The 16,462-nt window shown below is 52.0% G+C and overlaps 2 protein-coding genes across 2 annotated transcripts; one reads left to right on the top strand and one right to left on the bottom strand.

Moving 5' to 3' along the window:
* Positions 1–8,105: 8,105 nt before the first annotated feature.
* Positions 8,106–12,294, top strand: LOC119294779 (inactive protein kinase SELMODRAFT_444075-like). Its single transcript, XM_037573046.1, has 9 exons — positions 8,106–8,406; positions 8,528–8,667; positions 8,753–8,847; positions 8,936–10,386; positions 10,470–10,630; positions 10,879–10,955; positions 11,046–11,193; positions 11,572–11,721; positions 11,844–12,294. The coding sequence occupies exons 1-9, from the start codon at positions 8,232–8,234 to the stop codon at positions 12,120–12,122; spliced, it is 2,676 nt and encodes an 891-aa protein (XP_037428943.1). The 5' UTR covers positions 8,106–8,231; the 3' UTR covers positions 12,123–12,294.
* A 164-nt stretch (positions 12,295–12,458) lies between these two features.
* LOC119294790 (RGG repeats nuclear RNA binding protein A-like) lies at positions 12,459–15,951 on the bottom strand. Its single transcript, XM_037573056.1, has 6 exons — positions 15,569–15,951; positions 15,072–15,459; positions 14,816–14,963; positions 13,235–13,393; positions 13,100–13,156; positions 12,459–12,985 (listed from the first exon to the last, which is right to left on the bottom strand). The coding sequence occupies exons 1-6, from the start codon at positions 15,732–15,734 to the stop codon at positions 12,794–12,796; spliced, it is 1,110 nt and encodes a 369-aa protein (XP_037428953.1). The 5' UTR covers positions 15,735–15,951; the 3' UTR covers positions 12,459–12,793.
* Between the last annotated feature and the right edge of the window lie 511 nt (positions 15,952–16,462).

The raw sequence follows: 16,462 nt of genomic DNA, 5'->3' as shown, positions 1-16,462 counted from the left end.
GTATTTTTTTAAGTATAGAAATATACAACACTCCTCCGCCGGAGTCTATAGGCTGTGCCACTTGGGTGACGTGCTCGTGCCGTTCGTCGACTTCGTCTAGAGGAACTACGCCCCTAGCCGGGTCCGTTTCTTGGCCTGGCTCCTGGTGCAGGCTAGGATCCACACGCAGGATGCTCTCCTGAGAAAGCATATTGTCGCTTCGGATGCTGCTGGCTGCCCCATCTGCCCCGCCGCGTTGGAAATGGCAGACCACCTCATTTTTGGCTGCCAGTTCTGGGCTGCAGTTGGGCTGGCCCCTGAGGTCGACCCCGTCCAGCTCCTTCATCAGCTGCGCCCTTCGATCGAGTTGGATGGCCACTGCCTTGAGCTCTGTTAGACTGTATTTACATGTGTATATTGTAACGTTGTATACCACCTCATTATATATATATATATGTGATAGGCCATTCCTAGAGGGTTGTGCCGGTTCCCCCAAAGCCTATTGTCTTACATGGTATCACGCTAGGTTACGTCCGCTTCCGCCTAAAAACCCTAAACCGCCGCCGCCGCCACCGCCGCCGCCGCCGCGCCCGCCGTCGCCCTCGCCCGACTGCTATGACGTCCGCCGCTGCGTCCGGCTCCACCGTCACCGGTTTTCTGCCGGCCTCCCTCGCGGCACTTCTCTCGAGGCCGCTGGATGCCGCCTCCCTTCAGGCGCCGATCGGGACACGGAGCGTCGGCTCCCTCTTCGCGCTCCCGCCGGCTGCTACTTCGCTCGGGCAGGCGCTTGTGGCCCACACCGCCGCCGCCCCGTCAACCGCGGCTGTCGCGCCCTCGGCCACTGCGCCGCTGGTGGCGGAGGACGTCGCGCTGGCAGGCTTCGCGGCGTCAACCGCGGCCATCGCGCCCTCTGTCACCGCGCCGGCTGCCCCTCTGACTGTCTCCATGGTGGTCTCACCTCAGCCAGTCTCCTCGATGGGATCGCAGCCGCCGCCGCCGTTTCACTTCGGCCATCTCATCACCATCAAGTTGTCGTCGGACAATTACATCTTCTGGCGCGCGCAGGTTCTTCCGCTTCTTGGGAGTCACTATCTGCTTGGCTATGTCGACGGCTCTCTCCCTTGCCCTCCTGCGCTGGTTGACAGCGTGCACGGTCCGGTCTATAATCCGGCTCACCGTGTCTGGACAGGGCAGGATCAGGCGAACCTCTCCTCCATCCAGGGGTCGCTCTCTCCGGCCGTTGCTGGGCTTGTTGTCTTCGCCAAGACGTCCCACGAGGCATGGACTATTCTTGAGCGCTCGTTTGCGGCACAGTCGCAGGCTCGTGTATCTGGGTTCCGTCGCCAACTTGGGGAGTGTCAGAAGCTTGACTCCACCGCCACTGAGTTCTACAACAAAGTCAAGAGTCTCGCGGACACGCTGGCCTCCATTGGACAGCCCCTCACCGACTCCGAGTTCAACTCGTTTATTGTCAATGGTCTTGATGAGGAGTATGACGCCCTAGTCGAGATCATCAATGAGAGGGGCAACTCCACGCCCATGCCAGCACACGAGGTCTTTTCACGCCTCCTGCTTACTGAGCAACGAGTCGAGACGCGCCGATCCAGGGGCAACGGCGCCCTCTCGGCAAACGCCGCCACCAAGGGTGGTCGCTCCTCTGCTTCATCCAGGGCTCCTTCGGGGCAGTCACCACCACCCGCCTCGGCCCCTCCTCCTACTGCGACGCTACCAGGGGCTGGCGGTCCACGTGTGTGCTAGCTTTGTGGTCGCGATGGGCACTGGGCCTCGAAGTGTCACAAGCGCTTCCAGCGGGGTTTTCTTGGTCTCGGCAATGACGGGAAGGATACACGCAACTTTGCTCGTCAGGTCGCCATGGCTGATCGTCCGCCGCCGCAGAAGCCACAGGGACACATTCAGTCCTACTCCATTGATCCCCACTGGTACATGGACTCTGGGGCGACAGAGCACCTGACCAGTGAGATGGGGAAGCTTCACACTCGTGAACCCTACCATGGCTCCGACAAGATCCACACCGCCAATGGAGCAGGTATGCACATCTCTTATATTGGTCAAGCATCACTTCTCACTAGACATGCCAATAGGAGTCTTCAACTTCGCAATGTTCTTCGAGTTCCATCTGTGACACGTAATCTTCTTTCAGTTCCTAAACTCACTCGTGATAATAATGTGCTTTGTGAATTTCATCCTTTTGATCTTTTTATTAAGGATCGGGGCACGAGGGACATTCTTCTTAGTGGGCGGCTCTGCCAAGGTCTCTATCGTCTGGAGCATCCTGGCGTCGCTCGCGTCTTCAGTGGAGTTCGGGTATCTCCGTCACAGTGGCATGCTCGTCTTGGTCACCCGGCCACACCTATTGTCCGGCATGTTTTGCGTCGTCATGAGCTTCCTAGTGTGTCTAGTAATAAAGATGTAGCAGTGTGTGATGCTTGTCAGCAGGGGAAGAGTCATCAACTTCCCTTTTCGGAGTCCAGTCGTGAGGTGAAACATCCTTTAGAACTTGTGTTTTCAGATGTATGGGGTCCTGCTCAGACTTCTGTTAGTGGTCATAATTACTATATCAGTTTTGTTGATGCTTACAGCCGCTTTACCTGGCTTTATCTTATCAAACGTAAATCTGATGTGTTTGACATTTTTGTTCAGTTCCAAAAACATGTTGAACGCCTTCTCAAGCACAAAATTGTTCATGTTCAGTCGGACTGGGGTGGCGAGTATCGCAACCTCAACTCCTTCTTTCAGTCGCTTGGGATCACTCACCGTTTAGCATGTCCATATACACATCAGCAGAATGGTTCAGTAGAACGTAAGCATCGTCACATTGTTGAAGCTGGTCTGACTCTTTTGGCCCATGCATCTGTTCCGTTTCGTTTTTGGAGTGATGCTTTCACCACTGCATGTTTTCTCATCAATCGTACTCCCACTCGTGTTTTGAATATGAAGACACTCATTGAAGTTCTCCTTAATGAACAACCGGACTACACCTTTTTCAAGGTGTTTGGGTGTGCTTGCTGGCCCCATCTCCGTCCATATAACAAGCGTAAGCTCGAGTTTCGTTCCAAGAAGTGTGTTTTTCTTGGTTATAGCTCTCTTCATAAAGGATACAAATGTCTTCATGTGCCCACTAATCGTGTCTACATCTCTCGGGATGTTGTGTTTGATGAGCATGTTTTTCCCTTTGCCAAACTCCCTGTGTCCACTACCGAGCCACCTGTCATGCATTCATCCTCTGTTGCTTCTGACCAATTTGATGATGTTGCATATTCTCCTCTATTGTTCCCTAACCATGGTGCAGGCACTGGTCGTGGGGCTCGTTTGGAGATTCTGGAAGTGCCATCTTCCTCTTCGTCACCATCGCCTTCATCCTCGGCACCTTCTGTTGTGCATGAGGAGCACATGGCGCCCCTGCATGGCCTCGGTTTCCGTGCTCATGCACGGCCGATCGACGCCCTGGCCTGGTCGCCTCTGGCTTCTGGGCTGCCTTCGCCATCGTCGCGCCCTGCAACCCCGCCGACTGGGCCGGCCTCCTCGGTCCCCGTCTCGCCCAGGGCGTTGGGGCAGTCATCACCAGGCCTGGCCTCGCCCGCCCCTGCCTCGCCCAGGGTGTCTGGGCCCATCTCACCAGGGCCGGCCTCGCCTGCTCTCGCCTCGCCAAGGCCGTCTGGGCCGGTGTCACCGGAGCTGGCCTCGCCCACTCTCGGTTCGCCCATGGCCTCTGAGCCCCTGTCGTCGGGCCAGTCTTCGCCATGCAGCCCGGAGTCGTCTGTCCCGAGCTCGCCTGAGGTGATTCCTGCATCTCCGGCGACCGTCACGTCTCCGTCACCTTCGCCTCCGCCGGCTCCTACTGCTGCTCTACGTCCACATACGCGCAGTCGGAGTGGCATTTTTCAGCCTAAGCAACGTCACGATGGCACAGTTGCTTGGTTAGCGGCGTGCATGTCTGCTGCTCTCGCAGATCCATCCTCTGAGCCACGCACGTATCAAGCTGCTATGCGCATTCCTCATTGGAGAGAGGCCATGGAGCAGGAGTATCAAGCGCTTCTTCGCAATCAGACATGGACTCTTGTTCCTCCACAATCACGGGTAAATGTCATTGATTCCAAATGGGTTTTCAAAGTGAAGAGGCATTCTGATGGGTCCATTGAGCGCTATAAGGCTCGTCTGGTTGCTCGTGGTTTTCGACAGCGTTTTGGACTTGACTATGAAGACACCTTCAGTCCAGTGGTCAAGCCTACTACCATCAGACTTCTTCTCTCTCTGGCTGTTACTCGAGGTTGGTTTCTTCGTCAGCTTGATGTTCAAAATGCTTTTCTTCATGATGTCTTGGCGGAGGAGGTTTACATGCGCCAGCCTCCGGGTTTCTCTGATCCGGATCGCCCTGATCATCTCTGTCGTCTGTCCAAGGCAATTTATGGTCTGAAGCAGGCTCCTCGTGCTTGGCATGCTCGTCTTGCAATGGCTCTTCGTGCTCATGGTTTTGCATCATCAACTGCTGACTCCTCATTGTTTCTTCTTCAAAGGCCTGAGGTTACTATGTACTTGTTGGTCTATGTAGATGATATCATTTTGGTCAGCTCCTCTCAGTCGGCTGCTACTGCGCTTGTTCGCTCACTTGGTGCTGATTTTGCGGTCAAGGACCTTGGGAAGCTTCATTACTTTCTTGGTGTGGAGGTTACTTCTCGTGCTGCTGGCCTTGTTATGACGCAGAAGAAGTACTCTCTGGATTTGTTGCAGCGAGCTGGGATGCTTAAGTGCAAACCGGCGACTACACCCATGTCTACCACTGATAAGCTCAATGCTGTTGATGGTGTGCTTCTTTCTTCTTCTGATGCGACAGAGTACAGGAGTATTGTTGGTGGGCTCCAGTACTTGACGATCACGCGACCAAACATTTCCTATGCTGTTAACCGAGTCTGCCAGTATCTGCAGTCACCCCGTGACACTCATTGGTCTGCTGTTAAGCGGATTTTGCGCTATATTCGTTTCACGGTGGCTCATGGTTTGCATATTCGGCCGTCTGACTCTGGTTGTCTTTCAGCATATTCTGATGCAGACTGGGCTGGCAATCCGGATGACAGGCGATCCACGGGGGGTTATGCTGTCTTCTTTGGCTCTAACCTGATTGCCTGGAGTGCTCGGAAACAGGCTACTGTCTCGCGTAGCAGTACTGAGGCTGAGTATAAGGCTGTGGCCAATGCCACATCAGAGATCATCTGGGTACAGTCCTTGCTTCAGGAGTTAAGTATACCCCAATCACAGCCTCCTGTTCTTTGGTGTGATAACATCGGTGCTACATACCTTTCTGCAAATCCGGTATTCCATGCCCGAACGAAACACATTGAAGTTGACTATCACTTTGTGTGTGAACGTGTCTCTCAGAAGCAACTACAGATCAAGTTTATTTCTTCCAAGGATCAACTTGCTGACATCTTCACCAAGCCATTGCCTTTGCCACAGTTTGAGACTTGCAGGCGCAATCTTACCCTTCTAGATTCATTAGAAAGTGGCTAAGATTGAGGGAGGGTGTTAGACTGTATTTACATGTGTATATTGTAACGTTGTATACCACCTCATTATATATATATATATATATCTGTGATAGGCCACCCCAAGAGGGTTGTGCCGGTTCCCCCCCAAAGCCTATTGTCTTACAAGCTCGATCTTCTTTCTCCTCTGCTGTTGGCAACTCTGGAAACTTCGCAACGCGGTGGTTTTTCATAGGCCGTCGTCGTCTCTCCCTCGATTACTAAAGTTGTGTCGTGAAGACGTCGTGCTCTGGCGTGTACGTTTGCCTGTTGCTTTTAGAGGGTGCTTGGATACGTTTTAGTCCCATGACTAAAAGTAGTGGGACTAAAACTTGCTAGCCTCACCCATGCTTGGATCCAAATACTAAAAAGACTAAAATCAAGTTATTGAGCATTTATTATCCTCCAAACCCTCCAATCCAGAACTCGCATGTGTTAAAGGAGAAGAATTAAATGAAGAGAGAGAGGGCTAATACATATTTTAGTAGGAGGGTGCTTGGATACAAGGGACTATTTTTAGTCTGACTAAAAATAGTCTTTTTTAGAGGCTAAAGTTCCAAGCACCCCTGACTAAAGAGAGGCTAGGACTAGTCTTGAGGCTAAAATCTTTTAGTCATGGGAAACCTACTAAAATATGTATTAGCTCTCTCTCTCCTCATTTAATTCCTCTCCTTAGTTCTGGATTGGAGGGTTTGGAGGATAATAAATGCTCAATAACTAGATTTTAGTCTCTTTAGTACTTGGATCCAAGCATGGATGAGACTAGCAAGTTTTAGTCCCACTACTTTTAGTCATGGGACTAAAACGTATCCAAGCATGCTCTAGGTTTCCTCCAAACCCTCTGGCTCAACATAAAAGAAAAAAAATTCAACGTATAAGCTCCTCCTCCTCGACTTAACATACACATGCATGGCATAAAAGAGTGTTCATTTTAGCATATTTGAAGAACGAAAATATGGAATGTTAACCACGTGACGTGGCACATGGGGTAAGCATCTCAAACTTATGGAAGAAGGAAATGTTTGAAGTGCAAGTGCATGTGTTACTCTACGGCTTTAAACAAAAAAATTGGTTCGAATTAGCAGTGCGCATGCATGGTTCGCAAACGCGACGCAAGTTTCGAGGCGATAAAGGACACAAACGCATCTGCAATGATCAAAACCAAAAAGAGAGGCCCTTGTGGTGTAGTACCCTCCAAATTAAAGCTGCATGCCTCCTCGATCTTGCCTTAACCTCCGTGCCGGCCGGCACGCACGCATGAAAGGCATGGAATTCACTCCATCAACTTTTTCCGCTCCGCTCGAACAAGAGTATATACTCCAGACATCAGTAGCATCGAACGAACGGAACATCAGTACTCCCTCCGTCTAGGTGTATAAGTTATCTTAGAACGTGCATCGCAACCAAGGTGGAGGGGAAAACGAGAGAACTTAATGCTTTTTTTCTAGTTAATAGCATTGCATGCAACGAATTAACCACTGCATATCATGTTTGATAGTTTCAAGTCATTGAAAGCATGCACAACCCACATCTCTTATTGGTTGATATGTCACAAAACAAGAAACGAGGAAGGAGTTAATGTACCGTGCCTAAGTGTTTTAGGATTATTTGTTTTTCGTAAGGTGACTTACACACCTAGACGGAGGGAGTAGCATCGAATTCAGTCAGATCAGATCACACTCTTTTTTCATCCCTTGCATGACAGTACCTGTCCCAAAAAAAACAGCAATCTAAAAAAAATTCGAAAGCTGTCCAAAATGCATGGCATCAAAATAAAAATTAGATTTGCCATTATATATAACATGATATTGCTAAGAATAAACCAATAAAAACAATACCGTGGTCCCAAAAAATGCAGAAAAAAGATAGACCCTACTGTACATGGCAAATTTGCATATATATGAATTAAAAAGAGACATCCAATGAATTTGCCACGTTTTATATTTTTGTTCTCAAAAAGCATAAAAATCACACACATGGAATTGCCATGATTGAAAATAAAAAAAGTTGTCTTCTTCTCAATAATAAAATTGTCATGCCATTAGAAATAAAATGTTCGTGGTCTAACTGAAAAAATTGTCATGGTTTAAATAATAAAATTGCCATGTTGCAAATAATAAAATTAACATGGTCTAACTGAAAAGTCGTCATGGTCTATACAATGAAAATGTCATGCTACATGTAAGAGCATCTTCAAAAATGCATCACGCGCTAAAAACCATCATTTTTGTGTGCCGGAGACAAAAAAATAATAGCGCTCCAGCAGACGCTGTAAAATAGAGTGCGCATAAAAAACTTTAGCGCATGTGCTAAACGCGGTATCCCAGGCTGCAAAATCTGGGCGCCGGATTATGTGCGTTGCAAGATCTGAGCTGCTGTAGTTGGGACCGCCGGATTATGTGCGTTGCAAAATGTACAAAAATTGGGTTTTGGCCATTTGGTCTTTGTCCTAAACAGCACTGGCACTTGCACTGAATGCGACAGTACTAGTACGTAGTACATGAGTAGATGAGTAGCTCTTGCAATAATAGCTCTCCCTTTATTTTCAAACGACGTGAAAAAGACAGGACAAGAAGACCATCTCACCCTCACTCCTCACTCACTGACAGTCTTCTCATCTCTGCTCTTCTGCTCCCCCACTTCCAAAATCCAAATTCCAAAAGACCAGCCAGCGGGACACGCCGGCGGAAGCTCGAAGGCTGCGCTCGGGGGATGGCCGGCGAGCAGGGAGCGCCGTCTGCCGCGGCGGTGGTGGTGGCGGCGCGGGCCGCGGCCAGGGAGGTGCCCCGGTCGGCGGCCGCGTGGGCGCTGGCGCACGTCGCGCGGCCCGGCGACGCCGTCCTCATCCTCGTCCTCATGCCGCCGCCGCAGCCGGCCGCCGCCTCCGGTACCCGCATAACCTGATCCTTCCCCTTCCCCCGATGAGAGATCATTGTCGTCCCCTGGTCACTCACGGATGCTTTGCTCAGAGTGTGTTCTTTCTTTCTTCCCCTTTGTCCGCCCTCCAGGTAGAAGGCCGTGGAGCTTCCCCTTCTTCGCGGGGGGCTGCGCCAGCGCCCACGCCGCGGCGCCGGCCCAGCGCTCCGACGTCTCCGACCTCTGCGCGCAGATGATGCTCACCCTCCGCGACCTCTATGACCCCACCAAGGTCTGCTGCCGTTCGTTAGTTCAGTTAGTTGCTGCCCAGCTCCATTCACTCAAATTTGTCTGAATGAAGTGCGTGCTTGGTGCAGGTGGGCCTGAGGGTGAGGATCGTCGCCGGCGCGGGCCCAGGCGCCGTGGCCGCCGAGGCGAAGCGGGCGCGGGCGAGCTGGGTGGTGCTCGACAGGTACTGACGGCGGCGCAGCACAGCAACTCGACAGTTTCTTGAGTAAAAATCAGTGGTGTGATGTTGCATTTTCTGCTGCTTGATTCAGGGATCTCAAGGTCGAGGAGACGCGCTGCATGGAGGAGCTCCAGTGCAACATCGTCGCCGTCAGGCGCTCCCGGCCCAAGGTGCTCCGTCTCAACCTCGCGTGCTCCACGGAGGAGGCACACCCGGAGCCGGCAGCTCCCCCGCCCCAGCCCGAGCCCAGTGCCCAAGATGAGGTGAACGAGGGGACGGTTTCGGTCACGGGACCCGCCGTGACGACGCCGAGCTGCAGCCCGAACTCAGAGACGCCGTCTGGCAGCACCGACGACGCCGGAGCGTCCTCCTCCGTGTCCACCTCGGACCCCGGCGCTTCCCCATTGTGTGCTTCACCTTCAGAAGAGGCCGGCATCTGCATCTCTCTGAAGAAGGAAGAAGCAGAGGATGCGGGAGCGTCCTCCGTGCCAACTTCTTCAGAAGAACCGGGCATTTCTCCATTGTGTGCTTCAGAAGAAGCAGGCATCTCTCTGATGAAGAAGAAGGAAGAAGAATCCGAGGATGTGGAGACATCTCCTCTGTCAAACTCAGCAAACCCAGCCAATTCTCCATTGTGTGCTTCAGAAACAGACAGTAGCTCTCTGAAGAAAGACGAAACCACCAACATTGATGCATCCTCTGTGTCAAGCTCAACAGACCCTGCAACCTCTCCAATGTTCGCTTCAGAAACAGACATCAGCTCGCCGGAGACGGAGGCGTTCGACGATTCCACCGGAGCATCCTCCGCTGCAAGCTCAGAGCCTGGCGCCACTACTCCAGCTTGTGCTTCAGAAAGAGATATGAGCCCTCTGAAGAGAGAAACTGTCAATGTACTATCTGACCCTGGGAGTGAAGCTTCAGCTGCAACTCCTCAGGCAGCATCAGCAGCAGCCTCGCCGTCAATCCAGCCATGGATGGCCGACATCCTGCAGCGACCCGGCGCATCCCCCAGACCAACACCAACCCGTCGAAGAACCCCGACGGCCGACGCGCTGCTGGAGAAGATCGCCAAGCTGGACCTGCTGACGGAGATCAGCGCCGTCAGGAGCAGGTCAGACCTCAACTTCAGAGGCAACGTGAGGGACGTGGTGTCCCTCTCCCGGACCCCTGCGCCGGGGCCGCCGCCGCTGTGCTCGGTGTGCCAGCACAAGACGCCGGTGTTCGGGAAGCCGCCGCGGTGGTTCAGCTACGCCGAGCTGGAGCACGCCACCGGCGGCTTCTCCAGGGCCAACTTCCTGGCCGAGGGTGGGTTCGGGTCTGTGCACCGAGGGGTGCTGCCTGACGGCCAGGCCATCGCCGTGAAGCAGCACAGGCTCGCCAGCAGCTCGCAGGGCGACGTCGAGTTCTGCTCGGAGGTGGAGGTGCTCAGCTGCGCGCAGCACCGGAACGTCGTGATGCTCATCGGCTTCTGCGTCGAGGGCAAGAGGAGGTTGCTGGTCTACGAGTACATCTGCAACAGATCACTGGACACTCATCTCTATGGTAAGCTAGTAATCTTATCATGCAAAGTTATGTGAATGAGTGCATCAGTATGACCTTGCTAACTGAACTCATTAATCTGTTAGGCCGTCACAAGGAGACCTTGGGGTGGGCTGCCCGGCAGAAGATCGCGGTCGGCGCCGCCAGGGGGCTGCGGTACCTCCATGAGGAATGCAGGGTCGGCTGCATTATCCACCGCGACATGAGGCCGAACAACATCCTCGTCACGCATGATTTCGAGCCACTGGTATGAAAATGATCATCAACCTTTGTTACGATGCAAACAAGGCCATTGCCAGCATTGAAATTTACTTCCCGTAATCATGTTAACATTCCATGATTCCAATGCTATAAAAGCTTACCATGTACCTGATCATTTTGGAACTTAATCATGAGCTAAGCCATGTGCTAAATAAGTACGTATAATTGGCGTCGCTATGCCAAGTTTTGGCTTGTTACATTTGAGCCTGAAATTTCCTCATGATGGTGTGACAGGTCGGCGATTTCGGGCTGGCCAGATGGCAACCTGACGGAGACATGGGTGTTGATACAAGAGTCATTGGCACATTCGGGTGAGTGATCAGACATGCAACTTTCCCATGCTTGGTCAGGTATAACTTGTGAAATTTGGCAAATCTGAACCGCCCTTTTACTGTGTACAGTTACCTGGCACCTGAATATGCTCAGAGCGGGCAGATTACCGAGAAGGCCGATGTGTACTCATTTGGGATTGTTCTAGTGGAACTTGTCACTGGACGCAAGGCTGTCGATATCAACAGACCCAAGGGCCAGCAGTTCCTTACTGAATGGGTGAGCTCACTGAATAATTACAGAACTGCTGCTATCATAATCCCCATTCTGATTTTTTTTTCTTCCACTGTTTGATGGTAAGAAACTACTCTGATAGCTAAATGGTAGTTTTCACCAACCAAAGAAAAATTCCTCTTTAAGGAATACATATTTTGTTAAAAGGTAATAAATGATGCTTGCACCATGAACCAATATGAAACTGACAGATAGTATTTTTGTGCACCTGTTCATGCTCCATCAGCAACACAGACCTAAAGCAAAATGATTTTTGTGCTGTTTTGATCCATCTGGGTCGACAGGCCCAGCCTTCGTTGGAAGAACCTTGTCCTGGTATAACTACAATATGTTCTGACCCTGTTCCCTTCATTTGGAAAACAGGCACGGCCATTGCTCGAGGAGCACGCGATCGACGACCTCATCGACCCGCGCCTCGAGGACCGCTTCTGCGAGAACGAGGTCTACTGCATGTTGCACGCGGCGAACCTCTGCATACGGCGTGACCCACATTCGAGGCCGCGAATGTCCCATGTCAGTCAAATATTCCCACACAACCATTTCACCCTCTGAAGCTCTCAGTGTGATCAACCTTCAGTGTCCATGTTGTGCTTAGTTGCTTACCCTTCTTCCTGAATGTCCTGCCTGTTTGTCAGGTTCTCCGCATCCTGGAGGGCGACATGGTGGTGGAGTCTGGCGGCTGCATCTCCGCGCCGAGCAGCGACGCCGGGAGCATGAGCCGCCGCATGCTGAGCGACCGGCTGCACTACCAGGAGCAGGGCAGCCCGGTTCGGTCCGATCAGCGTGTCAGCGCGGTGAACCGCTCCCTTGAGACCACCCTGAGGAGCGCCTGGGATGCTGATGAGCAGGGCTTGTCTAACAGGTTTTGGTACCCTTCAGCAGCTGCTGCAGACTGCAGCCAACACCCAAGATGATGAATTGTGTGCTGCTCTTTGCATCTGTGCCACTGATGCTCTGTTTATAGCAGTGGAATAGATAGTATAGTATAGTAATAGGGGTTTACATTGTGTAACCCTGGATTTGAGCTCTTGTTTCTGAGCATGAACTGATACAAGTGTGGTGACATACATGTATGCAGTTGTTTCACAGTGCCTGTGTGGAGGCCATTTGTGTGATGTGATTTTCCAGGCTTAGTTCAGCCTTTACACAAGCACCCATCAGGTGCCTTGCCATGGAAGAATGATTTCTCCACAGAAAATATGCACAATGAACACACAAACCATAAGAAAGAAGATGACTTAATTCTGAGATGAGCAAAATCACAGAACCAAGCACACAGGAGACACATGACAGCAGCAAGTGCACCAGGAAAACATCTCATACATGGCATTGTCCTATTGAAATGAACGGAATAAGCTGCGGCTAAAACAAGACACGACACGGGTGGGCGGCAATGGGCGGGTGCACCTCCGGTGTACACGGGATACACAGACGGCGACGACGAAGACACGGCGACAGATAAAAAAGACGGATGGGCGAAACGACGACACGCTACTGAGTACTGACAACTCAACAAGGACACGGTCTGGAGTGAACCACCGAGGAGCCGCTGCTAGTCGGATCAGGGCACGGGACACAGACCCCTTCACTTCCCACCTAGCGTCGGAAACTGGGACTGGTCTTCGATCGCCGGAGCAGCAGCTGGTCGCCGGCCACCGCCGCCGCCGTTGTACCCGCCATGGGCCTCGCCGCGTCCCCTGAAGCCACGGCCGCGGCCCCGACCGCCACTGTACCTCTCGCCTTCAGCTGGCTTCAGGAATTCGTTGATGCTGAGGGACTTCAGGCAGGGACAGGCAGCAGCACAGGAAACAACATAGCACAACAGTTAGTAAAAGATACAACAGTTGCTCAGACCCAAGTAAACAGGACATGAGACAAATGCGCAGGATACCTTCTTGGCACGCTCCTCTCTTTCTGTGTTTTCTTTCTTCTTCTCCTTGTCAGAGCCCTACACCAGGGGTGGCGGCGGAAAGTTAGCATCAATATGACCACATGCAGAAGAAAGACGGCCTGATGTAAAACTTACCAGCTTGATAAATACTTCCTCAGCATCCTTCTTCACTGACAGTTGCTGCATGGACTGCAGCTCCTTGTCAACTTCAACCTTTCTCTCCTCAGCCTTTAGTGCGAGTATCGCTTTCCGCTTCTCCTCCAACACTTTCTCATACTCCTCCAAGGTCATCTCCTGTATGGTCAAAGTACAAGTTATTTCAATACAGATGTAGCATGCCACAGGACAAACATTAGGCATCAGAAAGAGCACAAGCATGCCACAGGTAACCTATTCAAACTTGTAATGAGATGCCTGGATCATATACAGACAACAAATGCCAAAGCAGAACATGTGCAGACAACAGTACAGGAGCACCAGAATGTTTTAGGGAAATTGAATATGACACAATAAGCCACCCCATGGGGGTGGGTGAAGAGGTAACGCCACTGTAACTGAACACACCTTCATCATAATACAAACAAGCTCAGGAATATATCAAAGAAGTCTGGGCGGCTCAAATAAATAAGGGGGGAAATAGCACTCAGACGGCTCAAATAAATAACAGTAAGTCAAATACTCTAGGGGAAGCTATTGACAAAATAAGATTAAACAAGAGTACATTACATCAAAGAGAGGATGCTGTTATATGAACCAACTATCGGCTAGGTAAAACTGAGCATAGGCAATCCATTTCTGAGAACGGTAGTGTCACTGGATCAGCCATATTCCACTATTCCCTACCAAATAACAGGTACGCCTTCAAAGTGAATGACTATTAAAGAAATTGATATTTCAGTACGTGTACATATGCATTTGATCTACCACTTATTTAGATACCAGCAGCAAATCAAATGGCTCACTGAGGTCAGTTAGTGACACAGATGTGACAATACAGTAAAATGTATGTGATCAAATGAGTCAAAAAAACAACAGTACATTCTGACAGCAGTATGTAGCATCGGGCACAAAGGAGAAGAGAACTACAAAGCTGACAATAAGACTAGCCTGGAAGATGAGGAAATATTCCAGCTTCCAAAGAGCTTGATTCAAACCATTTTTGCACTGTGGCAGAAGTAGCTATTACGCGAGCAGGTGTACAGCAAACATCTAGACCCTGCTTGGAATGGGTGCAAGTTTTTACACCTGTATTTATTTTACAGGTGTAAATTACCGGTCGCCTCTTGATTCCTGCCTGGAATCAAAACGACGGGAGGAGGTCCGTATCCTAAACTGGCCAGAAACAAGCTGAAACGCTAATCCAAGCAGGGCCCTAGACTGGTCGAGTAACTGTATTACGTTACATCCCTAGAATAGCATATGTAAAACATGATAGTCCCTCCGATCCGAATTAATACATCCCTAGAATAGCATATGTAAAACATGATATTCCCTCCAATCCGAATTAACTGACGCAGCCTCTATACAACGTAAAACGGGCGTTATATAGAGACTTTGTCATTTAATTCGGGTCAGAGGGAGTATCTCGATTGTCCAATCAAGCAAGAAATGCTACCATCACCCTTGTCACCAATGCAAAATGTACACCCCATACAGTACAACTATGACGACACAATGCAAATCAATCAGATGATGGAAAACTCCAGAAAAATATACCTTATCTTCCTCAGCTTCCTTCTGTTCCTCTTCATTCTCCGCACCCTCCTTGACCTTCTCAGCCTCGGGCTGCGGCTCATCCTCGGGCTTCTTCTCATCCTCTGCCACAGCAGGGGTCTCCTCAGTGTTGACAGCCTCCACATTTTCCCTGATAATCATCATCACCCACATAAAAGGCGTCAAGCTCCACACATCATAATAGCAAAAAGAATCAGCATCATGCCAAGAAACAGAGACTAATTGGATCAATCTTAACTGTGGGAACCCTTCGTCGGTGGCGGTCCCCCAGTTGCCGCGGCCAGCGCCGTCGCGCTTCATCCCGAAGCCGCGGCCGGTGCCGCTGCGGCGCTCGTAGGAGCGGTGCGGGCGCCCGAACTCGTCCGTGTTCTGCCCGTCGGAGTAGCCCCCGCGGCGGCCGCCCCCTCCGCGGTAGGGCTGGCGCGGCCCGCGGCCCCTCTCCGCCTGCTTCCCATCGCCGTCCTCCAGGCGAGGCGCCGCATAGCCGCCGCCGCCGTAGCCGCCCTCGAAGCCGCCGTTGGCGTCCGCGTCGCCGTAGTCCCGCCGCGGGCCGGTCCTGCCGAACCCGCCCCCGCGGCCGCCCCTCCCGCGCCCGGCGCCGTCCCCCCGGTTGCCCCTGTCCTCCGCTGCAGCCACAAATCGCATCACACCATGAGCAACAGAAACGGAAGCTGGGATCGAAAACCCCATCCAGCAATCGAATCGGAGGGAGAGCGAACCGAGAGGGTCACTCACCGGGCGGCGGGGTCTTGGCGGGCGGCTTGGAGCCGGGCTTGCCGGCGGCGGGGGCAGGCGCCGCGGGCTTGGGCTCGGCGGCCTTCTTGGCGGCGGCGGCGGCGAGGAGCTGCGAGGGGTCGTCGTTGTCGACGTCGCCGAGGAGATCGAACTGGTTGGACGTCATCTCCGGCGCACAGCACCAACCAAGCACTCAAACAAAGTACAACTCCGGCGCGATTCGAATCTAGCAGGAGGCCGCCGGCATGGGCGACGGATTGGATGGAAAGATTAGGGTTTTGGAGGGAGGTGAGGAGGTGGTAAAACCCTAGCCGCCGCCGCCAACGGAGAAGAAGCCGCTCTGTGCTGTGCTGCTGGAGCTGTGGGAGTGTGGGAGTGTGCTGGCCTCCGTTTTCAGACCGCGGGCGGAGGGGGAATGCCGGAAATGGGGCTGGGGGAGAGGGGTAATTACGGGTGTGCGTGGGTTTGCGGGGGTGCTGGGGCTGGGGGTGGTTTGGTCATTTTAGAGGTGGGTTGTTGGGACGGTGGTCGTGGGCTTCGGGCGTGGGTGTCGGCCTGCCCTGGCTTCGTGTATGGGCCTCCAGAGTTGATGGTTCCCCACCCCGCCCATTCACCACAAATCTTTTTTTTTCTAACTCATTCACCACAGATCTATGGGCTCATTCCGTTTGGAGGAAATCAAAACGTAGGAGTTAGGAGTAGTATAGAACTTTGATAGGATGACACTTGCCATCCTAAGGAATTGACTTTGCCTCGTTCCTACGCGCAAAATGAGCTTTGAGTGGATGTGTAGTTTCCTCCAAAAACACAGGAAATGAGTAGTATCCCTACGAAATTCCTATACGCATTCCCTACAAACCGGATGCATATATAGAAAATTTGTCTCCGGACTCT

Source organism: Triticum dicoccoides, chromosome 1A (genome assembly GCF_002162155.2).
Source record: "Triticum dicoccoides isolate Atlit2015 ecotype Zavitan chromosome 1A, WEW_v2.0, whole genome shotgun sequence".
Lineage (NCBI taxonomy): Eukaryota > Viridiplantae > Streptophyta > Magnoliopsida > Poales > Poaceae > Triticum > Triticum dicoccoides.
The sequence above is the reverse complement of the archived record's forward strand: the minus strand, read 5'-3'. Positions and strand labels throughout refer to the sequence as shown.